This window comes from Pelodiscus sinensis, chromosome 15 (assembly GCF_052426305.1).
Source record: "Pelodiscus sinensis isolate ZL-2025 chromosome 15, ASM5242630v1, whole genome shotgun sequence".
NCBI lineage: Eukaryota > Metazoa > Chordata > Testudines > Trionychidae > Pelodiscus > Pelodiscus sinensis.
In genome coordinates this window covers 29,899,892-29,926,814 of record NC_143066.1, presented here as the reverse complement: position 1 = coordinate 29,926,814, position 26,923 = coordinate 29,899,892, and the positions used below count along the sequence as shown (strand labels likewise).

General features: G+C 42.3%; 1 protein-coding gene across 8 annotated transcripts in view; it reads left to right on the top strand.

The window, feature by feature from the left end:
- The window catches only part of MAD1L1 (mitotic arrest deficient 1 like 1), a 749,374-nt gene that overhangs the window by 526,882 nt on the left and 195,569 nt on the right, over nt 1-26,923 (top strand). For all 8 annotated transcript variants that reach the window (XM_075899591.2, XM_075899593.2, XM_006112872.4 and 5 more), the window contains one exon: nt 10,124-10,331. In XM_075899591.2, coding sequence (XP_075755706.2) covers nt 10,124-10,331 — 208 coding nt within the window. The remainder of the gene's footprint in view (nt 1-10,123; nt 10,332-26,923) is intronic.

Genomic DNA, 26,923 nt, shown 5'->3' with positions numbered 1-26,923 from the left:
TGTACCTCACTCCAATTGGGCTAGATCAAAGAGAGGTAACTGCCTGGCCAGCTGGCTGCAGCATTCAGCCCACTGAGTCAGCCAGCTGGCCAGCTGGCTAGGGTGATCAACTCCTAGGGACGCTGCGATCAACTGGTTGATTTCGACCATTTGGTGACCACTGCTCTAGACAAAGTTCCCAGGCAGGCCTGTTTCAAAGCTGCACATGAAAACAACATGTTATAAGGTGCAGAACATATGAATTTCAGAGGCATCAATTCATCAGTATGGATTGGCTGAACATTACTTGTGGCTACCAGAGCTGAACCATTTGTAGAAATGGAGAAAAGCTATAGATCCATTCTTGCATAGATATGGTTTTGCTGCCTGAACCACCAAATCATCTAGTTAGCATCTCACTTTCCAAGAATGAATAATTCACTGTACTGCTTAAGTGTCAGTCACATCTGGTGACAATCAATCAAGTCATTTATCACTTCACTCTGAACTGACACTCTTTGTACTTCTTTCTGTCACATCTGAATTACCAGTTCAACATTCCATGGAGGAAGATCCACTGAAGGTCATTACTGTGTCTTGAAGTTACTTTCTCATCCCTGTCCTTCTCATATTTCAAGGCCACTGAATGGAACTGAAGTAGAAGAAATGTGCCCTGTTGGGTATCCTATTACTAAGCGCATTACCTTTGCCAAGTTTATCATATTAATTAGCAAAATGTGCAGTACACCTCTCCAATATGAGCGAGTTTCAAAATAAAGTGCTGTTGAGAACAGACATGCTGCCTACACAAATGACAGATGGACTAAGCCTAAGGAATCCTTATTATGTTTTTCAGTGTTTCCAGCAAGTGGATTGTCTGCAGGTCTCATGGAGGAGCTCTCGTCAAAATAAGTCTCATATTTCCCTGTAAGAAATGTTCTAAGTCTGGGAAAGAGCCAGTTACTTCTGCACATTAATCCCAGCTATCCAAACTCTGAACAAGCTGTGCAGAGTCTCTGGAGACCACAGAACACTTTTTACATTCCACTGAAACTCGTATTAAAATGATGCAATAATTTTTGATGGGGGGGGTGTTCACTCCAAGATTTTGGTAAGTGATCAAGGGCTGCATTTTTCTGTGGAAGTGGTTCGGGGTCTGGGATGGAGATTAGGTACAGAAGGGAGCTCAAGGTAGGGGACTGGGTTGCAGGAGAGGGTTTGGGGTCTGAGAGGGAGTTTGAGTCACGGGAGGTGATTTTAAACTGGGGCAGTGGATTGGGGTCCTGGTCCAGAAGGATGCATGGGTGCAGGAGAAGATTGTAGCCTGGGGGAGGGGCATAAGAGGGGTACAACATCTGGGAGAGGGTGGAGAGCCAGAACATAAGAACGGCCGTACTGAGTCAGACCAAAGGTCCATCTAGCCCAGTATCTTGTCTACCGACAGTGGCCAACACCAGGTGCCCCAGAGAGGGTGGACCGAAGACAATGATCAAGCGATTTGTCTCCTGCCATCCCTCTCCAGCCTCTGACAGACAGAGGCCAAGGACACCATTTTATCCCCTGGCTAATAGCCTTTTATGGACCTAACCTCCATGAAATTATCTAGCTTTTCTTTAAACTCTATTATAATCCTAGCCTTCACAGCCTCCTCTGGCAAGGAGTTCCACAGGTTGACTACACGCTGTGTGAAGAAGAACTTTCTTTTATTAGTTTTAAACCTGCTCCCCATTAATTTCATTTGGTGTCCTCTAGTTCTTCTATTTAGGGAACTAATAAATAACTTTTCTTTATCCGCCCTCTCCACACCACTCATGATTTTATAGACCTCTATCATATCCCCCCCTCAGTCTCCTCTTTTCTAAACTGAAAAGTCCTAGTCGCTTTAACCTCTCCTCATATGGGACCCATTCCAAACCCCTAATCATTTTAGTTGCCCTTTTCTGAACCCTTTCCAAGGCCAGAATATCTTTTTTGAGGTGAGGAGACCACATCTGTACACAGTATTCAAGATGTGGGCGTACCATAGTTTTATACAGGGGCAGTAAGATATTCTGGGTCTTATTTTCTATCCCTTTCCTAATAATTCCTAGCATCCTATTTGCCTTTTTGACCTCCTCTGCACACTGTGTGGAAGTTTTCAGAGAACTGTCCACAATAACTCCAAGATCTCTTTCCTGATTTGTCGTAGCCAAATTAGCCCCCATCATACTGTACGTATAGTTGGGGTTATTTTTCCCGATGTGCATTACTTTTCACTTATCCACATTAAATTTCATTTGCCATTTTGTTGCCCAATCACTCAGTTTGGTGAGATCTTCTTGGAGTCCCTCACAGTCTGCTTCTGTCTTGACTGTCCTAAACAGTATTGTATCATCTGCAAACTTTACTACCTTACTGCTTACCCCTTTCTCCTGATCATTTATGAATAAGTTGAAAAGGATTGGTCCCAGGACTGACCCTTGGGGAACACTACTATTTACCCCTCTCCAATCTGAAAATTTACCATTTATTCCTACCCTTTGTTTCCTGTCTTTTAACCAGTTCTCAATCCAAGAAAGGACCTTCCCTCTTATCCCATGGCCATGTAATTTACACAAGAGCCTTTGGTGAGGGACCTTGTCAAAGGCTTTCTGAAAATCCAAGTATACTATATCTACTGGATCCCCCTTGTCCGCATGTTTGTTAACCCCTTCAAAGAACTCTAACAGATTAGTAAGACAGGATTTCCCTTTACAGAAACCATGTTGACTTTTGTCCAACAAATTATGTTCTTCTACATACTTCACAATTTTATTCTTTACTATTGTTTCGACTGATTTGCCCGGTACTGACGTTAGACTTACCGGTCTGTAATTGCCAGGATCGCCTCTACAGCCCTTTTTAAATATTGGTGTCACGTTGGCTACCTTCCAGTCATTAGGTACGGAAGCCGATTTAAAGGATAGGTTACAAACCACAGATAATAGCTCAGCAATTTCCCATTTGAGTGCTTTTAGAACCCTTGGATGAATGCCATCCGGTCCCGGAGATTTGGTAACATTAAGTTTTTCTATTTGTTCCAAAACCTCCTCTAATGACACTTCAATCCGGGACAGTTCCTCAGATTCGTCACCCACAAAGGACGGTGCAGATTCAGGAATCTCCCCAACGTCCTCAGCCGTGAAGACTGAAGCAAAGAAATCATTTAGTTTCTCCGCAATGGCTTTATTGTCCTTGATTGCTCCTTTTATAAGCTTGATCATCTAGGGGACCCACAGGTTTTTTAGCAGGCTTCCTGCTTCTAATGTACTTAAACATTTTGTTATTTCTTTTTGAGTTTTTGGCTAGCTGTTCCTCAAAATCTTTTTTTGCTTTTCTTATTACATTTTTACACTTGATTTGACAGTGTTTATGTTCTTTTCTATTTATCTCACTAGGATTGGACTTCCACTTCTTAAAAGATACCTTTTTGTCCCTCACTGCTTCTTTTACATGGTGGTTAAGCCACGGTGACTCTTTTTTAGGTCTCTTGCTATGTCTTTTAATTTGGGGTATACATTTAAGTTGGGCCTCTATTATGGTGTCTTTAAAAGGTTCCCATGCAGCTTTCAGGGATTTGGCTCTAGTCACTGTGCCTTTTAATTTCTGTTTAACTAACCTCCTCATTTTTGTGTAATTCCCCCTTTTGAAATTAAATGCCAGGGTGCTGGACTGCTGCGGTGTTCTTCCCACCACAGGAATGTTGAATGTTATTATATTATGGTCAGTATTCCCAAGCGGTCCTGTAACGGTTATATCCTGGACCCAGGGGCAGATGACTGTTTTGCGGGGCCCCCCCCTTTGCCATGGCGCATGCGCTGTGATGCCATGCGCATGCGCGGTGGCGCCACAGCGCATGCGCGGGGCTTTTTTAAGCGTGGGGCCCAGGGCGGCCTCCCCGTTCGCCCTGCCCTATATCCGCCCCTGCCTGGACCTGATCTTGCACTCCACTCAGGACTAAATCGAGAATTGCCTCTCCCCTTGTGGGTTCCTGCACCAGCTGTCAAGAAGCAGTCATTTAAGCCATTGAGAAATTTTATCTCTGCTTCTCTTCCTGAGGCGATATGTATCCAGTCAATATGGGGGTAATTAAAATCCCCCATTATTATAGAGTTCTTTATTTTGGTAGCCAGCATCACTCTCAACCAGGTTTCTCTGCCTACCAGCCCGCTCCAGATGTTCCATGTAGTTCTCTGTAGGGCAGGGGGAAACTTCACTAACTACATCCACTCCCAGCAAAATCTCTCAGTTCCTATTGGTTGGAACTGAGTGGTCAAGGGCTGCACTCTTCCATGATATTAATAGAGGAGCTGTGGGGTCTGCAATGAAGATGGGGTGCAGAAGGGAAGTTGGGCTAAGAGATTAGGGTGCAGGCAGTAGTGTGGGATCTGGGAGGGAGTTTGGGTGAAGGAGGCGGTTGTGACCTGGGGCACTGAACTTGAGTGCAGGGGGTTGGGTTGTGACCTAGAGCAGGGGATTGGGATGCAGAGGTTTGAGTTGTGACTTAGGCAGGAGGGGGTTGTGACCTGGGGCAGGAAACTTGAGTGCAGGAGGAGTACAGGGATTTGGGATGTGACCTAGGGCAGGAAGGGGTTCTGACCTGGGGCATGGGACTGGGGTGCAGGGTCTGAGAGGGAGTGTAGGTTCAGGAAGGGGACAGAGGGTTTGGCTTATGTAGGGAGGCAGTAGTGGGGGGGCAGAGGGATGAGAGGAAGGGGAGGCTAGGGGACAGAGGCAGGCTCTGGCCAGGAGACTTACCTGGCTGTCTCCCAGCCAGCAGCCCAGCTGGGTTCTCAGGCAGCCTCCCTGCCTGCTCTGCCCCCGCACAGGCTTCAGGGGCCATGTGTGTTGGAGAATAAGAGCCTGAGGGTGTGGGGGTGGGTGCTTTACTCACTACTCACTGCCTGTTCTTCAAACAGGCAGCTCCCATTGTCCAGAAATCGGCCAATGGGATTGTGCTGGGGGTGGGAGCACTACATAAAGCACAACTCTCCCCTCCCCCAGGCTCATAGCTGTGAAAGAGAAACAGCCACAGCAGTCACTTTTCTGAGCAGTGGGGCGTGGGAAACAGGGACTCTGCCGGAGGCTCCCTGCTGCATCCGTGGGCCGGATCCGGTGGCTTGGAAGGCTGGATCCTGTCCCTGGGCCGTATTTTGCCCAGTCCTGCTCAAGGGGAAAATAACGATCAGCACTGTATAGACTATAGAAGAAACCAGTGTCCTGTCCTGATGCTAGCAGGAACATACCAAATATTATAGTGATCTTTCCCAGTAATTTAAAATGAAATTCATTTTATCATGGCCGTAAGATACTGTCTTCTTACCACATCAGGTTTTTAAAATGTGTGCCCACCTGTAAATGAAGTTTAATGTCAGACTAATTAATTCACCAACAATGTCAGAAGAGCTGGTGAGCGCCCCTAAAGCTGAAATTGTATTCCAGTGCTGATTTAAGAATATGTGCTAGCAAGGATATGTGATATAAAAGGAGGAAATCATGGAATCATAGGATTGAAAGGGATCTCAAGAGTCCCCTGTACTCATGGCAGGACTAAGTATTATCCTGGCAGGTGTTTATCTAACCTAGAAAATACTGGGCTGATAGAGAGATAAGAGCCACAGTACTGCAGCTTTGTGGCAATGACTTAGAAAGGCAGGACTGTATACAGAAAGAAATTGGAGTGAACAAACTAGTGCCTAGCAGGTCAAAGTGGTCTCGGCAGGAAAGGTGTGAGTAATCGCCAATATTGTCTGATTATACTCAGTTCAGAGATCCATTCAGTGTCTAGCATGTGACCATGTGTGTGAGGTGCCAGGATAAGGGGCTTAGATACTTCAGCGGGGGGTGCACCATAAAAGCCCAGTTGACAAGTGAGAGAGACACACACACATGCCTCTTGGATCATTTTCCACAGGACGAGTGTGTCTGAGGCTAGGGGATCCCAGCATCCTCTCACCAGGCAACCTGAGTATGATTAACTGTGATTTTGCCCTCTCTGGAAAGCAAAGTGAGGGTGAAGACTGGAGAGAGAGCCCCCTGCCCCAGGACCTGCCAGTTATCCTGGTTGTGTAATAAGGAAAGGGAAGTCCTGTGTTAAGTAGCATATGATCCTGGTTAGGTTGCTGCCTGAGGGAAAAGTCCACATTCATAGATGCTGATGTGTGGTATGTTTGCCAGGAGCAACTTGCCTGGTAAGCTGGGAGGTGGGGGGAGGCCCAGCATTCCAGCTTTTGGAGGGTCATGGGCACATGGTATAAAGTTTGTAAGGCTATTTGCTTCTTCAAGGGTGTAGAGGGCAGGAAATAGTCTAATCCTCATTAGTTTGTGGACGTCCCCATCTTTCATCTATTTAAAAACGGTTCCTTCACCTAACTATACATGATATTTTATATGATCACTGGCTTCCCAGCCAGCTCTTAGCATTGGCTCTCTTTCATCCTCTTTAGGAGGCAGCTGCAGGGCATAGAGCTGAGAGATGAGTGCTTGTTAGTTACAGATGCGGCAGCCAGCAGGGGGCCACTATGAAGTTACTGGGCAATATTGCACTCAGAGCCCAGCAGCATTCCAGCCAGCGACAGCGTGCACCCACACACATGCATAACCACTCTCACACCCTATCCCGAGCACCCTCGTCTTCCCTCACAAACACAGTGCTCTCTCTTTCACCCATTTACACAGAGATTCTCCCCCTCATTCCCTGCCAGGGCAAAACCTAGCAGCTGAGGTTCAATAGGGATGTTGCAGTTGATTCCTGGAGAGAACGCAGAGGCAGGGAACAGAATGGTTTGAGCTGCTGGTCCTTTTCCAGTGGGAAAGGAGCTTCAGAGAGTGAGGAGCATCCCTGCCAATAGCTTCAGGACACCAGGGCTGAATGGGATGGATGAGCCCTTTCACTTAGTCTGCAGTGTTCCTGTCACCAACAAGACAGGTTTCAGAGGTAGCCACATTAGTCTGTTTCAGCAAAAACAACAAGGAGTCTGATAGCACCATAAATCATAAGCTTTTCTGCTTTATACCATAGTAAAATTGTTAGTCTTTAAAGTGCCATTGAATTCCTTGTTGTCGCCAACATGTTTTCCCCGGGAATGTTATTAAAACAGGGATGAGTAGCAATAAGAGCCACTAGAGGGCGCTGAAACAATTGTAAAATATTTAACCTTTAAAGTTCTGTTTCCCTCACTGAAACAAAAGACAGGACTATGCAGCACTTTAAAGACTAACAAGATGGTTTATTAGGTGATGAGCTTTCGTGGGCCAGATCCACTTCCCTCACTGATATTCTCTTCTAAAAAGAGAGGGAAATGTGTCTTTTATTTGCTTTCCCCCCCTTACTGTCTGAATGTGAAATCTAAGATGTAGTGTAAATTATAGGGGAGGGTGGGGGGTCTGAGGACTATCCAGTTGGTTATTTAGAGTTAGCTAAAAAGATTAAATTGATAGATCGCACACAGAAACTTTGACAATCTTTTTTTAATGAAGACAAATGTAACTGAAATTATACAAAATCAATGTACATAAGTATAAGAATAAGATAAATATGGTAAAGTGATTTCTTGAATTGTTTATACTTAGTCTTACACAGGGAATAATACTTAGAACCTAATGGAAAAAAATTAGAAACAAAAATGTAAGAAAAAAAGGATGGAGCAGGGCCAGACTTCCCATGCAATTGTTCCATGGCATCATCTCTGTGTCCCAGCTCGGGATGGGTTTGACAACCTTTTTTACACCTTTCCTTATTCCACCCGCATACATCGAGGATCATCTTGAATCAAGTCATGTCTCATACTCTTGTTCACATTTGATATTCTAGGAGACCACTTTTGGGGATTCTGGTTGTCCATAATTACATTTCTGACAATTTAACCCAACCACTTGTGTCCATCCCATTTGCAATAATTTAGGTACATCAATACAGTTTGCTTTTACTGCAAAAAGCCCTTAACATGCTCTCTGTTTGTTTGTGTTTACCTGTTTATCACCAAATGCATTACTAACCTATCTTAAGAGACATATTGCTAAATTTTATAACATTAGGTCAAACACATATCCCATAACCTTTGGTCAAGCAGATAAAACTCATGGGCTACGTCTACATTGGCATCCCTTTCCGGAAAAGGGATGCTAATGAGACGAGTCGGAATTGCAAATCCCCCGCGGCATTTGCATTTACATGGCTGCCGCTTTTTTCCAGCTTGGGGATAAGCCGGAGAAAAGCGCCAGTCTAGACGCGGCATTTGCATTTACATCGCTGCCGCTTTTTTCCAGCTTGGGGATAAGCCGGAAAAAAGCGGCAGCCATGTAAATGCAAATGCTGCGGGGGATATTTAAATCCCCCGCGGATTTGCAATTCCGACTCGTCTCATTAGCATCCCTTTTCTGGAAAGGGATGCCAGTGTAAACGTAGCCATGCTGTTTTATACCAACTGGCAACTTGCACTAGGCCTCAGTCTAAGTCCTCAACATGTAATCCTTAAGACCTAGAGCCAAGCCTATTATGAATACATATATTTTGGTTCACAAACTTTTTTGTAACAACTTTCATCACTTCCATAACCCTTTACCCAAAAAATTTAGACCCTCTGGGTATGTCTAGACTACATGGCTCTGTCGACGGAGCCATGTAGATGAGGTTTCTAGACATAGGGAAATGAAGCAGCGATTTAAATAATCGCCGCTTCATTTACATCAAAATGGCTGCTGCGCTGTGCCGATCAGCTGTTTGGTGGCACAGCGTGGTAGTCTGGACACTCCGCAGTCAACAAGGGAAGCCCTTGTCGACCGCCCCATTATGCCTCATGGAATGAGGTTTACTGGAGCGTCAAGACTACCACACTGTGCCGCCAAACATCTGATCAGCACAGCGCGGCAGCCATTTTGATGTAAATGAAGCGGTGATTATTTAAATTGCCGCTTCATTTCCCTATGTCTAGAAACCTCATCTACATGGCTCCCTCGATGGAGCCATGTAGTCTAGACATACCCTCTGATAACAGGTCGGGGTCAATGGTCAACGAGGTAGGCAGGTTGAACAATCTGTTTGGCTAACAGGGCTATATAAAGAAGGGTTTTTACTTTTCAGAAATGCAGACATTGGTTACTTCAGTTCCTGTTGTTTTATTGAATGAGCTTATATCACAACAATGTCAATCAAAATATGGAACAGACTCTATAGTGAGTACTGTAGTATCTGTAGGGAGTGTTTCTAGTGAAGAAAAAAGTGTGCCTGCGAGTCAGGACCCCTGGTTTCTATGCTTGTCTTAGCTAGCGGGCTGTTGTGTGACAGTTACCAAGTGCTTTAGCATCCCCGAGCCTCACTTTGCCTGTCATCTAGCAGATTTTTAATACTAAATAAATAATAAAGTTAGGCTAATACCTGCTGCACACTTCGGTTGAGATTCATTGTTGTTTGTGAAATCACTTTTGAGATTCAGATTTAATGGAAATGTAAAATATTATCATGTTAAATGCCTGTTTATTCAAACCACATTTCTGGACTTCAGCTGAGCAGGATACAATGAGAGCCAGGGATAGCAATGGTTTTGCTTGTTTTAGGGTTATAAAGCTTTCTGCAGTCCAGGTGAAGATCATGTCTTTAAAATCACAAGTATAATATCAGTGTCTCCCTCTCACTTTTGAAGGATATTAATCCATTAGTTTAGGATTTGACTGGTTAAACTGCTATAAACCTAATTCACCTTCAAAAGAGTGTAAAATGAAATGTCTCTAGTTGCTAGGGACAGACTGATACAACTCACTAAGGACTCCACACTGGAGTCCTGTAGACATCAGAAACTTATAGTAATAAATTAGGCTGGCACTGGGGTCATTGACATGTTCATTTATAAACTCCTGCTATCAGGATATTTAAAATGCAACCATAAAACTTCACTTCTGGAGTTAAACTTAATAATGAAGTTGTTATCCAGGAACAAATTCTGTTTAGTTAAAAGTTTGTTATGAAGGGGAAAGCAGCTCCTTCTTTGGCTGGTTTTCATTGCTAGAATTGTGACATCAATGCTCTTTAAGTGTACAGTGTGTGTCACTGCTGTGTTTTGCCTGGTGGTGTAGTGTGTGGGGATTCAGACCAGTTACACAGTTAACATACCATGTTTGGATTTTGCAGGGTGACTATGACCGCAGTAAAACCAAAGTGCTTCACTTTAGCATGAACCCAGCCAGCCTGGCTAAGCAGCAGCGAAAGGATGAACAGCACCAGCTCCAGGAAGAATGTGAGAAGCTGAGAGAGATGGTCAGGGTCCTGGAAGGAGGAGGTTCTATCCCTGAGAATCTGGAAATAGTTGGAAGTTTGCAGTCACCCCAAGAAGTTGCAGGTACTTTGATAGCCTTTTGTCATGTGACTGTCCTAGTGTTGCTATTCAAACTGATACATTGATAGAGCAATTGACTAAATGAGTAGATCAGGGACATTACAGGCAATGTGGCAGGCGGGATATCATGAAGGAAATTGGGAATGTGGTGCAGAGGATGCCAGGTGGGATTATATATACATAGTTCTTATATACATTAAATGATGTGACCTTGGCTGGGCAGTGTTGATAGAGGTCAGGAAAAAAAAATCCTTCCTTTCATGGCTGAGCTTAGCTCTAGAGATCTCATGGACAACAGAAAATAATTCAGCAAGTGACTGAATTTTTATTCTGACCTGGTTTTAAACAAATGAATATTGTTTATCAGTATATATGTGCCCCATTAATCATAGCAAAATTCACTACTCCATGAAAATAGAGTACATCTTTCCCTAAATAGACTTCACAGAATCTTAGACTCCTGAGGTACAGTGCAGAGTCTTTCTTCCATTCAAATATGGAACTGAGACCTTATAGTACAGTAGCTGTGAGGTTCGGCACCTTCCTATACACAGTTAAAACTCTGTAAACCAAGGTAGTAATATCATTAAAGTGTGACTTGTCACCTAAAGCATTGAGATGTGACTAGGCAGAGTTGATTTACACTGCAGAACCCAAGAGATCTAACTATTGAAACTCAGACCTACATGTACTTCCCCTCAAAACTTCCCTGCTATAGCGGAAGAGAAAAATAAACCAATTTACACAACAGAAGGAGGGGCCATGGGGAGCTAACATGTAGTGATGTGTATGGCTAATGCCTGCAGGTAATAATACTTTTTAAAGTGTGGGGCCCAGAAGACAGTGCTTTTCTCTAAGGCTTCACAATCAGAAAATTTTGTGACCCATGAACCTTCTCAGCCTTTTAAAGAAATCCCTGATGAAAGTGGCTCTCGTTGTTACGACACTGAAATATTCTGAAAGTAATTTGTTAGTTTTTCCATTAGCTCAAATGACAGTATTTCATTGTTGCTAAGAGTGTGTTTATCCCAACATCTTTGTGGATTATGGCACTAAATAAGTACAAGTAATCACACTGAACATCTAGGTAGCCTGTCTCAGTGAGGTATGGCATTCATTTCTCTGTGGGGAGGGAGCATTAAGAGATCCCTGAAGTTAGAGGTACAGCAGTCCATCCCCACTGTTGTTTATCTATTTATAGGAGCACTCGCTAGTTGCTTCTAAACATTTAAGGAGGATAGTTCCCATTCCAAGGAGTTTCCACTATAAGAATCCCAGAGGGACAGAGGCTAAGTCTAGACTGCAGGCGTCTTTCAGAAGAAGGTTTTCCAAAAGAGATCTTCCAAAAAAACTTCTTCCAAAAGAGAGCGTCTACACAGCAAAAGCGCATCGAAAAAGCGATCTGCTTTTTCGAAAGATAGCGGCCACTCTGAATGGACGCTATTTTGCATTTAAGCTGTGATTACTATGGACGGAGTGACCACCAGAGCACTTGTGCTTTTTCCTCTTTCCTCTTCTTTCGAAAGAACTCTCTCTTGCCTGTCCACACACGCCTTTTTCCGAAAAATCTCTTTTGGGAAAAGGCTTCTTCTTCATAGAAAGAGGTTTACCAATGTTGGAAAAACTACTCTTTTTTTAGAATGCGATTGCAGTGTGGATGTAAGTGAAGTTTTTTGGGGAAAATGGTCATTTTTCTGAAAAAAGCTCTACAGAGATTTATCAGGAAAAGTGTATACCCTGCAATTCAAATCTGAATGTTACTGTTTAGATTATAATAAATGTGTCTCTTAGTGCCTATCTCTCATGCTTCTGCACAGACTAGCTTGTTTAATGCTGTAGATATATCTGTGGATGCCACTGCCCCCCACACCCACTGGGTTCTATTGCCATCAGTGGCAGAGAGAATGCAGAGGAGAAGTCATATATTTGGCTCTGCCACTACTGAATGAATCGCTGGGGTATAATATAGTCTAATTAGGTCATTTCCTCTGGGGGATCATATTTCTTGTATATGTCCCATGTGATTTGCTGTTCATTATTATCTGCATCTTCACCCTCAGTTTACTTGTAGCTATTCGTAAGGCATTTCTCTGCCAGAATGCTACCAAGATTGTGTCTAACTCAGAGGGATACATTTTTAAGTTGTTCTCTGTTCTTTCTTTGGTTCTGACAGTAAAACAAACAGCTCTCTGGGCTTCAGTTTATTTTCAGCTTGTCATGTGTAGTGTGTGTCCCTTCTCTCCTGAGCCCTTGCTACGTCATTCTGACTTTTGTTTGCTGACTTGTATGGAAGAGAGAATGTCAGTTGCAGTGTCTAGCTAGGGTCGGGTATGGTTTTCGCTTCAGTCTCTAGCAGTCATTTATCACATTCACAGGAGGGACCTCTGCAGCCTCCAGGTGCGTCTCTGTGCACACTGAAGTATTCATGTAAACAAAATGGAAAAAATAGCTAAGAACTATGCATGGGGATGCGGGGGTGTTCCCCGGATGGATTGTGAGATCAGAAGGTGCCAGCATGCTATTGGTTGTATAAAGGAGTAAAAGAAGAGCCCCCTTTCCTCATGCTTCATTAACTTTTGTGAATCATTCTCATGTACAGACACTGCTGACAACAATGCACTAATCTGTTTAACACCTTTCTTTCACTGCAAAACCAGCTTTTTTTTTCAGTGGCATAGTCAAAATTAAAATAACGATTAACATAGTTGAAAACAACGTTACTATTAGATGTGATAGGTATGTTGAGCTATACAAGTTGGGTGCTATTTGAAGGCATTCATGGTACTGATACATTACTACTAAAAGGGTTAGATATACCTTGTTTTTTACTGTTCTAGGAATACTTAGAAAACATAGGTCACTACAGGAAATGGAGCTGAGGCAGTGCTACCATGTGCCTTCTTCCACTGTAGCTTCTATACAAGATGCAATTCAGTCACTTGCTAGGGAAGCCACAGGGAGCCAGTGTTTTCATGCAAAATGCCATGGACTGGAATGTCATTTGCATCACTTTTTGAGACAGTTATAGTATCAACCTGTGAAAGGATATGAGCAAGTTGAGCACTGAACTTTGGAGGTGGACAAACCCTGCAGATGGAGGTGGGCAACATTGGTGGAGTTGGATAGAGAAAACCTGGGACTGATTTCTCCTACTACAGGAAAAAAGTGGCTGTGTGTTTTGCTCATAAGAAGCACACGAAATCTTTCAATATGCCTCATTTATTAAAGACCTAATACAGAGAGATCAGCACACATACACACATAGTCCCACCAACAATGTTATAGTTACCAGTCGGAGACTCGGACCAATCTAGTGGCCAGTTAGGTTGGAGTCAAGTTCTGTCATATTCTGATGCTTTGAGGCTGCTGCTTGGCGGGATGAACCCAGAGAAACCTTGCAAAGCTACCCTCTCTAATAATCCTCAACTCCCATTTGAGTAGATGGGTGTTGTAGTCATGTTGCATGCAAACTTATTGACGCAAGTGTTTATCTTTGTTGTTTTTCTGGCATTTGAACATTTGTGCTCTCAGGGTGAGGCCCCATATGGATTTCAGCATGTCTGCTCCCAAGGGTCAGGGCACTTAAATCAAGTACTTCCTTCCCCACTAGGATCACACAGACACACACTTAAAGCAAGGGTACTTCCTTCACCACTAGGGTCATCAGTCTGCTCCTCAGCATGATGCAAGTGTTTACATGATCTTCCAGTACCTCTGTAACCTCAGCTTCCTCCTCGCTGTTCTTTGGTACATCTACACCTAGAGATGACTTTTAAACTTACCAAATTAACTCATTCTTCACTCATCACGAAACACTATCACTACAAAGAACAAAACTTCCTTTATAATTACAAATCACAAGGTTCTAGAATATCTACCAATTACATCAACAAACCCTATAACATATGGGGACGGTAATCAGTCACTAAGAGTGTCCTGGTCTGTTCCTGCCTTGACATAAATAACAGATGCAGGCAGCCTGTCTGATGCATCTCTACCAGCAGCACTAAGGCCATTCTTTTCTGTCAATCAGAAAGGGTGGCTGACGGGGTACACTGAGGGACATTGCATAAGGCTTATTGCTACATTCTTATACCAACACTAGAATGCTACATTTTAGCTACATGTATTGGTCAGTCAAAAAGACAATGAGGGATTATGTATATAGCTTTGCTTTTTAGCACTTTGACAGGTGATTTAATATAAAATTTGATTGTCACATTCTGCTAAGCTTTGTCCTTTAGCAGTACCCATGTACACTGAATGGGTCAGTCAGAAATGAGAAATTTGGATGGACTTTAGCCAATCAGCTTTGCTACATTTAGCAAGCTTGTCTGATCTGCAATTATGCTTAAGGTTTGAAGAATTATAATTATTGCAACCAAAAATGACATTAAGGACAATGATGCTGATGGTTTTGATAATAATGTGTTGGCTATTATTAAATGTTCTCATTGGGTTGGAATGTTGCACGTTTTTCTCTGACCACAGTTCCAATTCCTGGACAGGTAATAAGGAAATTATTATGGTGGACGCTAAAGCTCATTAAATGTGACTCTATTAAAAATCAAGGTTATATTGGACTTTAAATCTCTTTGAGCATAACCACTGGAGGCTGCAGCACAACTTGGCAACTTGCCACAGAGTTCACTCGGCCTTTTCTCTCATTTATGCCGTAACCGTTTCTATTAAAGTGGATAATATGGCTATTGCAAAGGAGAATTTTGGACAGCGTGAGCTATAACCACTTATTGTCCTCTATCCTGAATTATAAAAATGGGACTCAGGACCATATAGTATTAATGGGGCAGAGTTGTGGAAGCCCTATTTTTGGAATGGGCTGAAACTTTATGGGTGGTTTGTTTCTCTCTTGTCGCCATCTCTAATATGAATTGCATAACAGCGGACTATGGACCAAGGTGAAGCTGCCATCTGCGGAGCTTTTCTAATTTTCCTGTCCCTGAAACAGGAGTGCAAACTGTAATGGCTTTGAAAAGGTGGGGGAAGGGAAACATTGTCCTGGCTTGCAGTGAACTCCACTCCTTTTATCTTCTCATTTCTTCCCACTCTTTTCCTACTTTTCCTGTTCTATGCTGTCTTCATCATTCCTTTCTCTCCTCACCACCATTTTTGTTTATCTCCCTCCTTTTTCTGTTTCTTTTGTGTTTTTATGATTAGCCTCTGGTTTTATTTTCTGGCCACCCCTTCTAGAGGTGGAGTATAATCTTAAATGACTAGTGGATAGATATATGGCAGTACTGACCAACTGGGTCAGTTTCTCTGTTCACTAGCCAACGGTGGCGAAGGGACAGAACATTCATGCTGCTGAATGTTCCTCATAAGGATCTGCTATCCCATCATATAAACCTTGATTAAAACCAATGTTGTGTTTATTTGAGGGTGGGTATTTTTCATGAGCAATGCACAGAGACTCTCTTTCCTGTTTTAAACATAGTATGTTAATACTAAATCTTGCAATAGCCTCCTAAAATGTTTTATTCACATCTGAGTGATATAATAGGAAGTTCTATTCCCGTATTCATTTCTGAGCCATAATTAAAGGATAAGAGCTATGATCTGGTTGTCTGTTCTGATTTGGGCCAAAAGCCACATGCAGTCCAGCTGCTCCTGCCTTCTGCAAAGATGAGCATACAAATAGGACATCTCCCTACAGCAGCAAGGGGCAACCTATACTAGTGAGTGGGCCTCATGAGTGACCCTCCTTCATCTCAGTGGACCACAAGATTATCAAAACCAAGATGGTCTCTCAGGCTAGGGTTTTGCTAACTGTGGTTGTGTACCTAGAATTTGCGGAATGTGCTGATTGAATTGTGTAGCAGCACTTTGATTGGATATAGGGAGAGTGAATCACTCTTATAATGTCATGTGCAATCAGCACACACCTCACGTCACGTGCCCTTGCTTCAAGTGTGTGTCACTTTTGTAATACCAGTAGAAGAAAAACTACACAAACAAAAAACCAGCAGAATCTGGCAACCTTGTGTGTGGTCAGTGGTAAATAAAATGTCTCATGGGCCACACATAGAACCAGGTCATTAGAGGAGGTTTTGGAATTAATTGATAAACTTAACAGTAACAAGTCACCAGGATCAGATGGCATTCACCCAAGAGCTCTGAAAGAACACCAATGTGAAATTGCAGAACTATTAACTATGGGTAACCTATCCTTTAAATCAGCTTCTGTACCCAGTGACTGGAAGATAGCTAATGTAACGCCAATATTTAAAAAGGGATCTAGAAGCAATCCCGGCAATTACAGACGAGTAAATCTAACATCAGAACGGAGCAAATTAGTTGAAACAATAGTAAAGAAGAACCTAATTTGTTGGGCAAAAGTCAACATGATTTCTGTAAAGGGAAATCATGTCTTACTAATCTTTTAGAGTTCTTTAAAGGGGTCAACAAACATGTGAAAAAGGGATGATCCAGTAGATATAGTGTAGGATTTCCAGAAAGCCTTTGACAAAGTCCCTCACCAAAGGCTCTTACATAAATTAAGTTGTCATGGGATAAGACGGAAGATCCTTTCATGGATTGAGAACTGGTTAAAAGACAGGAAACAAAGGGTAGGAATAAATGGTAAATTTTCAGAATGGAGAGGTGTAACTAGTGGTGTTCCCCAAGGGTCAGTCCTAAGACCAATCCTATTCAACTTATTCATAAATGATCTGGAGAAAGGGGTAAACAGTGAGGTGGCAAAGTTTGCAGACGATACTAAATTGCTCAAGACAGTTAAGACCAAAGCAGACGGTGAAGAACTTCAAAAAGATTTCACCAAACTAAGTGATTGGGCAACAAAATGGCAAATGAAATTTAATGGGGATAAATGTAAAGTAATACACGTTGGGAAAAATAACGCACAGTACATACAATATGATGGGTCTAATTTAGCTATAACTAATCAGGAAAGAGATCTTGGAGTCATCGTGGATAGTTCTCTGAAGATGTCCACTCAGTGTGCAGCAGCAGTCAAAAAAGCAAACAGGAATCATTAAAAAAGGGATAGAGAATAAGACGGAGAATATCTTATTGCCCTTATATAAATCCATGGTACGCCCACATATTGAATACTGCGTTCTGATGTGATCTCCTTATCTCAAAAAAAGGTATACTGGCATTAGAAAAGGTTCAGAGAAGGGCAACTAAAATGATTAGGGGGTTGGAACGGGTCTCTCATGAGGAGAGATTAAAGAGACTAGGACTTTTTAGCTTGGAAAAGAGAAGACTATGGGGGGGATATGATAGAAGTATATAAAATCATGGGTGGTGTGAAGGAAGTGAATGAGGAAATGTTAGTTACTTGTTCCCATAATATAAAAACTAGGGGCCACCAAATGAAATTAATTGGCAGCCGGTTTAAAACAAATAAAAGGAAGTTCTTCTTCACACAGTGCACAGTCAACCTGTGGAACTCCTTGCCTGAGGAGGTTGTGAAGGCTAGGACCATAACAGGGTTAAAAAGAACTGGATCAATTCATGGAGGTTAAGTCCATTCATGGCTATTGGCCAGGATGGGTAAGGAATGGTGTCCCTAGCCTCTGTTTGTCAGAGGGTGGAGATGGATGGCAGGAGAGAGATCGCTTGATCATTACCTGTTCTGTTCACTCCCTCTGGGGAACCTGGCATTGGCCTCTGTAGGCAGACAGGGTACTGGGCTGGATGGACCTTTGGTCTGACCAGTATGACCATTCTTATGTTCTTATTTTCTTATGTTGCCCATCACTGCCCTACATTTAGGCCAAACAGGGAGCCCTCTGGGAAAAGGACCAAGGTTTCCCCCATCACAGTTCCACTGAAAAGGGAAGCTACAAATCTGTTTCACAGGTAGTTTTCTGTTTGAGAGTTGCAAGTGGGACTCGAGTCCTTTGTATGCAAGGGGACTAGGAGATCTCATTATAAAAGAGGTGGTTGATCTGAATGGTGGTGCTGTGTCTGCTTCATAGCAGAGGCAGGGCCTTCAAATGAAGATGATTAATTTGAATTAAAGTGGGTACTTAATTAATATTAAAATAATCTAATTTTGTTAAAGTGACAAGCCAGAGATGGTAAAATTTGTTACTGTCCAGCATTTCTGCACTGATGATGAATGTGTGTCTCACTGCAAAGGAGTTCAGAAAGGGAGTGGACGGCATTTAAAAGTTGCACCTATCTGCCCATTGTTTGTCCCTGGTAAATCTTGGTGTTTTCTGCTACATGGTTACATTGGGGGGTGGGAAGGGGTGAGAGGTGGGGACTGCACTTGTATATTAAAAACGGAATCTGTCTGACAGAAAACAGTTGGCAGATTTTTCTGTGCTTTGAGTTTTTTTGCCTGCATCCATACCACATCGTACTGTGTTTTCCTCAGATCTTGCTAGCTAAGCAAAGTTGGCCCAGGTAAGAGCTTCAGGAAGTGATGATGTTGATGCTTCAGTAGGTGGCACTCTTTCCTCTGAGTCAGTAACAAGCCAATTCATGATTATGGTGATAGGGAGCTTCTTCCTAATGAGACTTAAAATCAAAGTCCAGGCCACCTGCTATCAATAAAGGTGTGTCACTTTTTGTAAGAATAGGTTGTTAACCTTGGTGTCCTGGCCAAATTCCAACATAAATCGCCTTACCCTAAATCCCCTCACAGTTTAAAGAAAGCATTTTGTCACTTTCTGTCTTAAGCTGTTAGTAGTGCTGCTGTACACTGATAATCCACCACTTTCTTCCACTACAGAAGTGTCTGCCTTTCAAAGTGTTGGGGAAAATGATCCCTAGTCCTTATCTGCTTCACAGACATGATGTGGAGCCGTAATGTTCAAAGCAATTGGACAATCCCAGATGAAAGATTCTGTAGAAAAGCTGACTATGGTTAGAATTCCTGGGAGGCAGTGTTGTCTAGTGGATAGAGCACTGGCCTGGGACTCAGGAGACCTGACTATGCTATTGATCTGCTGGATGAGCTTGGACAAATCACATCTCCTTTCTGTGCCTGAGTCTCTCCATCTGTAAAGTGTGGGTAATAATGCTGTCCTCCATAGTATAGTGCTTCGACATCTAAAAGTGAAACCTGTATACCAGAGCTAAATGTTATAATTATATTACTGCTTGCAGTGTTAATTTTTCTATTTCAAGCCACATAGCTCCCCGACGGGCTGAATGTTACATTAGAGCCGGGTCATCATCATCAGCCACCACCATGGGCTCAGCGCCTGTTGGTGTCCGATGCCTCCCTGACTATTTCCTTTCATCTTTCCCTATCCAGTGTGGAGTGGCTTAATTTCTGTAGACTAGCTCCACGCCAATCTACTAGATCATCTACCCATTCTCTGTGGGGTCTGCCTCTCCTATTAGGACCATCCATTATGCCGAATACCAGGGTCTTAACTTTTTGCTCAGCATTCATTCTGCAGATGTGCCCTAATAGCTGTAACTTCCGTTGTATAACCTTCTGCAGTAGGTTCTCTTTCGGCTGTATCTTCCTATATAATTCCTCATTGGTAACTTTCTTCATCCATCCTAGTCTCAGAATTTTTCTATATCTCCTCTCGAACACCAATAACCTTCTCTTCTAATCTTTTGTTATCACCCATGTCTCTCATCCGTATAACATGCTGCTAAATACACGTTTTCAAAACATTCAGCTTCGTTCCTAAGCTAATCGTTTTACTTTTCCTGATTTTATCCATTGCCTTCAAACTCGCTCTTGCTTTTGCTATTCTAGTCGCTATTTCCTTCTTACAGTCTAGAGACTGTAATGGACTGTTCATGAGAAAAAAATCATGCTGATTTCCCTCCCAATCATAATTCTGTCCCATCATTCCAAAGCAACTATATGAGTAGTTGGAATTGCTTTGTGTGGCTTCATTGGACCAAAGTGATGGTTCCTGCATTTCATTATTGATTAGGTTACATTTGGTATCTATACATTGCCTGTAAATGCCCTTCACATTATACTGAATAATATAATGTTATGAAATTGGACAGCCCCAAAATAGGAGGAAAAATCTTGCAGAAGGAAACCTTAACTCTTTGAGTCTGTTGTGCATTCAAAAAACTAGTAATTCTACGTTCTTTTAATTGCACTTTTTTGCTCTTCTTTTGCTAGGACACTAAAATTACAGTAAATGCTTAAAAGAGCCATGACCCCTGGTGTGCATGGAAGCAGGCTACTCCAAAGGGAGTAAAAGTTAGGCATGCTTATGAAAACTTTCCACCATAAAGACTATATTACCATTACGGTATTCAACTCCTCTCCTCCATTTGGATGACAAAGCTCTTTATAGATAGCACAGGGATGAAGTCACCCATCACCGAAATACATCTAACTCCAGTGTGAAAACAATGCACCCATTCTATGGCAGTGCACCAGAAGTAAATGGAAGAATGAAAGAGATGGACTCAGAGTCTTATGTAGTCTGTGTGCATTGGAAAACCAGAACCTAGGCATTCCAATGGTAGCTACACACTGAATCAGTCCCAGGGGATGCTTCAGTTTTGCAAGTTGTTGGAACTGTGAGAGTGATGTGAGGCTCTAGTAAGACACTGAAGGGACTTTAAAAATCCAACAGCTGTCTAGGGAGTCAGAGGTTTGTAATAAATCCTGTAACTTAGTCCTTTTGTATCCACTGAATCTGTAATACTTGGCATCAATCAAAGGTTACCCCATGGAGTGCACTTATCCTTCCATGAAAAACAGAGGAGCTGCACGTTTTCTCCCTTTCGTCTGTAGAAGTCATGTCTAGATTTTTAAAAAGCTAGCAGTCTTTCTGCTCATATGTGGGGGGAGGGAGTTGGAGGAATATGCCCTGCTCTGTTTATAGAGCTCAAGAGATCCCTCAAACTATATACAGTATGTTTCTATTTTATATGCTTAATATGTTTTAAAAGCACTTGTCATCATCTCTCTGGACACAGTATAAAAGTTAAAAACAATAATTAAAATTGGAGTTGTTGGCCCAAAGAAAAGCAGCAACGTTGGTAAGAAAAAGAGGAAGCAAACTAGCTCTAAAAGGAAGAGATGATGGAAAAGGAAATATAAAATCAGTGCAGGTTGAATGATTCAAATTAAAAGCTCTTGTACTGGCTGTTGGAGCCCTTTACAAAGGGTGCGTCTATACAGCACCCTAAACTTGAAATGAGATACGCAATTCATGCTATGCAAACTGCTTATTTTATTTCAAAACTATTTCAAAATAGCTTCTTTTGAAATTTGGTGAATTTCCACCAAATTTCAAAATAACATGCTATTTTGAGCCATCCCTTAACCCTCGTGTAATGAGGTTGACCGGGATCACAAAATAGCATACCCACAAGAGGCTCTGTACATTTAATTTAATTTCTATTTTAAACTTTCCTCAGACCCCCTACAGTACCATCAAGGACCACCAGGGGTCCATGGATCACAGGTTGGGAACCACTAATGTAGACAGGGTCCATGGTTTTTAAATGCCCATCTCCGGTAATGCTTTTTTTATAATCCACATACAAGACATAGGCATCAGTATGTTTAGCCTGTAGGCTTCATTAACTTGGCAGTTCTGTTTGCTTAAGAGCTTTACATTATGTATGTTTTAAACCAGGTCCAAATAGACTGATTGTATGGCTCCTGTCTTGGTATCATTGTTAAATGTCTAGATGCTTCTCCTGGATTCCTCTCTGCAGCCCTGCAGAGCCCTTTAATAAATAGAAATGAATGGTGATCTCAGGGCTTATCTTCACTTACCCCGAGATTGATGCTCCAGGGATCGATATCCTAAGGTTTGATTTAGTGAGTCTAGAAATGACCCACCTGACTGCTGATGGGATCCCTGTTGAAACCTGTAATCCATGGGATCATGAGGAGCAAGTTTCTCCAGTCACCCTCCCACAGTGGGGACACCACAGAAATTGGACCTAAGGTATGTTGACTCCAGGGACTCTATTCCCGTACCTGGAATTGTGTATCTTAGGTCAACTTTCTTTGATAGTGCAGACCTGGCCTCAGGCTGCCCTTTGGATCCTGAGAGTATCATATAAGCTGCCTGTTAAAGCAGTTTCCATCACAAAGCAGCCTTTGATGAGGAATTATGTGCCATAAGGCCTCTGGTTGTACACAATTGAAAATGCTGTTTCATTCATGAGCAGGAAGGAGAAAAAAGGCTTGTTGATGTCTCAGATTTGGGCCTACACAAATTCCCTGACATTAGAAAAAACATCCTGCCAATGTAGCAGAATGCTCCAGCAGGGAAGAGTCTTTGATCTTTGCTCTATATGATGTCAATGTATTGTGTCTCCTGGAAATTAAAGCTTGTGGTAGAAATCTATTAGAGTTTCTTGTGGGTGTCAAAGTTACAGAAAAATGTGCTGAGACACGTACTGTCACTGGGATGATTCAGATTGTATTAGAGTGAGTGACGGAAGGCAGCTAAGAAAGGGAAAATACTTGGTTTACTGAAGTTATACAAAAAGTTTCCAGCTTAGCGAAACACAAGATGGTGGTGCTCCTGCACAACAGAAGAACTTGCTCCATTTACTTTTTATCTCCCAAATCCTGAATTTCAAGTTCCAGATCAGCATTCTTGTCTGGGAGCTGAGATCTGGCTACATTCACAAAGTAGAGAAAAGCCGGTAATTCCAGATGACTAGGGGTGAAAAAAGAGAGCAGCTTTACTTGTTCCAAAATTGTGAAGGGGATTGAGGTTCAAATAAACTGCAGAACCCAAAGGAAAACTAGCCATACGGGCTTGCTGTCTGCTGTGCATGCCTGTCTGTGAAGCTATATCCACTGGAAAAGATAATCTTCATTTTTACTCCCTAATTTTTAAAATTCTTGCTCCTGTGCTTCAGAGGTTGCAAATGAAGTGAAATGTGGCTGGGCTGATTTTTTGATAAGTAAATTGATGATACTGCATTAGGTGAATGTGATGTGCAAACTTGTCACGAAAGTCTAAACACGGTGACAGCAGGACCAACAATTCCCAGCCTAATCAAGTAAACTGAGTAACACATTCTTTGAGCTATGAGGTACTAGAGACTGATTTCCATATTAAATGAGAGAAACACCATAGATTCAACACTTAAATTCATATTTTAATCACACAAAAGTCAGGAGATTCAAAGCTATGATTCCCACAGCAATTATGTTGTCCCTCATATGCATATGTAGCATTTTCAATTACTTTATTTATTGTGAACTTAATGTGCCTTAAATCACATGCAATGTCAGCCATCCTACTACCATCATAGGAAATATAACTTTGAATATCCTGATTGGGAAATAGCACTGTGACTTTGAGGTAAGAGTAAGCATTTCTAGTTCTGTTTAAAAATAAAGAATAAGATAAACAAGACACTGACAGTCTCACCCTTAATGTTGCATTAAAGAAGCAGGCATAGCCTGATGAAAAAATGCTCAAAATTCCAATGGGAATTTCTCCCATATATGTGAATAAACTGAATCAGATCTTTAATCTCCTCCTCTTCTTTTAAAGGAATAAACATTATTTAATTACACAAACACACATGCACCATGAAGAAATACATCAGTATATGGATTCAATCCTTGCTGTATGTACTGGTTGCAGAGCTAATCGTGTATTCATGTAAACAATCACTATATAGTTCTGATTATCTTAGCACACTGGTTTGCTGACATGTCCATGTTTGCTCCCTGTGCTCACTGAAAACCATTCAGATGCCACATATGAAGACTTTTACAAACTTTGTCAAACTTTTCAGACATATTCCTTTATAATCTAATTCAGACAGATGGATATACTTTTCTTCCTTATAATGAATAATAATTCAGACCACTGAAAAATGTTTTGTTCAGACTTTCCAGCTGGGCTGAGAGCACAAACAGGTGAAATTTTAGCTGAAAAGAAAATCTACTTGGAAAGTAATTGGTGCATGTAAATAAAAGCTCATAATTACTGTACCATTCTAACCATGACACCACCATCAGTACCATGATGCTGTATAAATTCATAGTCTTTTGAATCTGGTGCTAAGATAAAAATAGATCTATGAAGGTCTGAATATTTAATATATTCCGACTTACCCTCCCTCTACTGCTAATGCTAAGATGGACCTGGCAGCTTGTCCAGAAGGTTAACAAGCAAGGACTCTGGAGGAGCAATGGGAGGGGAAGTTAATATAGACTTTTCTTGGAGAACATCCAGACTAGGAATATAAGAGACTAGTTGATTATCCGATAAGCATATGCTGATTGGATAATTGACTAGTGACTCCACTAGTTGCTCCCCCTCCCCCCCGCTTCCCCTCCACTGCCTCTATCCAAGAGAGGCAGCAAGGAGTGGGGGGCTGGTGCTGGGGGAGCTGGCTTAAAAGCCAGTTCTCCCCCAGCACCATCTGCCCAGGAGAACAGAGGCATAGTGGGTACCATATGTGAGCCCAGTTCTTCTCCCCCTTCTCGGCCCTTCCCCCCCCCCCCCCCTCCCCCCGGCTGTGGTTGTGCTTTTAAAATGTATTAAGAGCCACCAGGCTGAAGCGCAGAAGTGGGGACCAGGTGCGAGCTGGGAATCAGCTGTCCTGTCTCGCACCTGGTCCTTTCTGCTGTACTTCTGCTTTTTAAATGGATCAAGAGCCAGCTCGCACCTGGTCCCTCCCCTCCCCCACTGTACTTCTGCTCCACAGTTTCCCCCACTTATCGACCAGTTGATGGAAATTCCATCAACTAGTCAATTAGTTGATTAAACACAATGTAACATCCTTAATCCAGATAGCATCCCCTTCTCTTTTAAAGTGAGAGTATGTGCTCCAACTCAGGTGTCACTGCTGATAGCAGCTGTGGCGCCTGAAATGGGAAAGAAGACAATCTCTATGCTGTTCTACAAGCCTATATTAATGTAACTGCATTGCTTTTGCTTGTGAGAAATCCACACCCCTGAGCAATGCAGTTATGCCAACCCAACTCCTGGTGTAGACAGCACTATATTGACAGGAGGCCACCTCCTGTTGGCACAGGTAGTGGCTTTGCTAACTGCTCCAGCGGCATAGCTTCTATGCTGTAATGACAGACAAGCCCTCAGAAATGAATAGGTTTAAGACCATCTCAACACCTTTCAGTGAAAACTGGTACCATTAATTCCCCCTGGAACTATATTAGTGCCCTGTCCAGAGTATAGAGCAGTTCTGTAACCAGCTCTCTGCCTGCAACAACCTTATAAGTGGGTGGTTGATTCTGTGCTAGCTTCAGCTTCCACATGTTCGCATGTTACAGCCATATTCAGATCACATTACAATTACCAGTCTAACCCCAAGGTGACAAAGGTATGCTTTACTATGGCAAATTTCAGATCAGAGATAAAAAATCGCAGCCATTTCTCTCTGACTGATAAAAAAGCTCTTAACCACAGCTTCCATCTGAGCATCCAGGAGCTGCCAGCTTATTTAAGACAAAACACAACCCTTGTGCTATATAGGTGTGCCCCATTAGTCAGAAAATGCTGATATAATCTTCATCTCCTCTAGCTGCTTCCTCAGACTCTCTTCATCACCTCAGTGCTGTCTGGACTGATTCTCCATTTGCTAGCCTTCATCCAGCCCAGACCCAGATAGGAAATTGGTCATTCATTTCATTGCACGAGCCTGGTCAGACATAACGGAGGCACAAAGATGGATGAAATAAGCCTTCAGAATAACAGCAACTGGCCACAGAATAGCCCCTCACTGATTCTTCAGTAACCTCAGACACATGTTGAATAAAAGGAGTAGCTGAATGCATTCCTTAGGTACCAAGTATAACAGGTTCCTTGGGCAGGTAACTAACCAAAATGCCCTCTGAGATGTTCAGATAATACCACAATGGGCACACAGTATACGAACTTAAATAATATAGAATGGAGACCTCTATAAAGAAAGGATCAGAGGCACTCAAGTGACTTCATCTATCCTTTCTAGAGACTTCAAACATGTCATCAGAACTTCATGATTAGTGGCATCAAAGGCAGCTGACAGATCTAAAAGAATCCACATAGGCACTTTGAATAGGTTGACAATGTTGATGATGTGTAATTCCCCTATTAGACTTTGTTGCATTGTTATGTTTGACAATAATGAAATGAGATACAATTTGATTTTTTAAAGAGCAAACTTGAGCAGAGCAGTGTTTGGAAAGTGGATCTTAACTTGACAGTAGTGAGCCCTGGGTCCTCTCCTCGTAATAGGGGTATGTCATTATGGCTTTGTCCTTGGAATCCATTTTACCCAGAAACTCCTGGTGAACAAGATTGTTTCCCTCAGAACTTGGAAGTGTATGTCAAAGGGGTTTGCTAGCTCTCCAAACCATAGGCTCGGGTTGCTGTGATGTTCCTAGGTTTGGCAGTTCTTGTACACTTTCATTCTAAGCCACTGTTTTCTGCTTTAGGATCCCTTTCCATGACCCCAAAATAGATAATTGGATTTAGGGCAGTACTAAATTCAGACTGACAGCACCAAGTCTTTCTAGGAATCTCATTAAAGTTTTCAGTCAGACAGAAGGTTTCCAGGTCCCAAAGTTTGGTTCCAGCTGGTGACCTTCTAAGGTAAATGCAGAGAACTTCTGCAGTGGCTGGAAATCGTAATAGTAGCCACAGTCTCTTTACCACGCTTCGGATAGATAGATG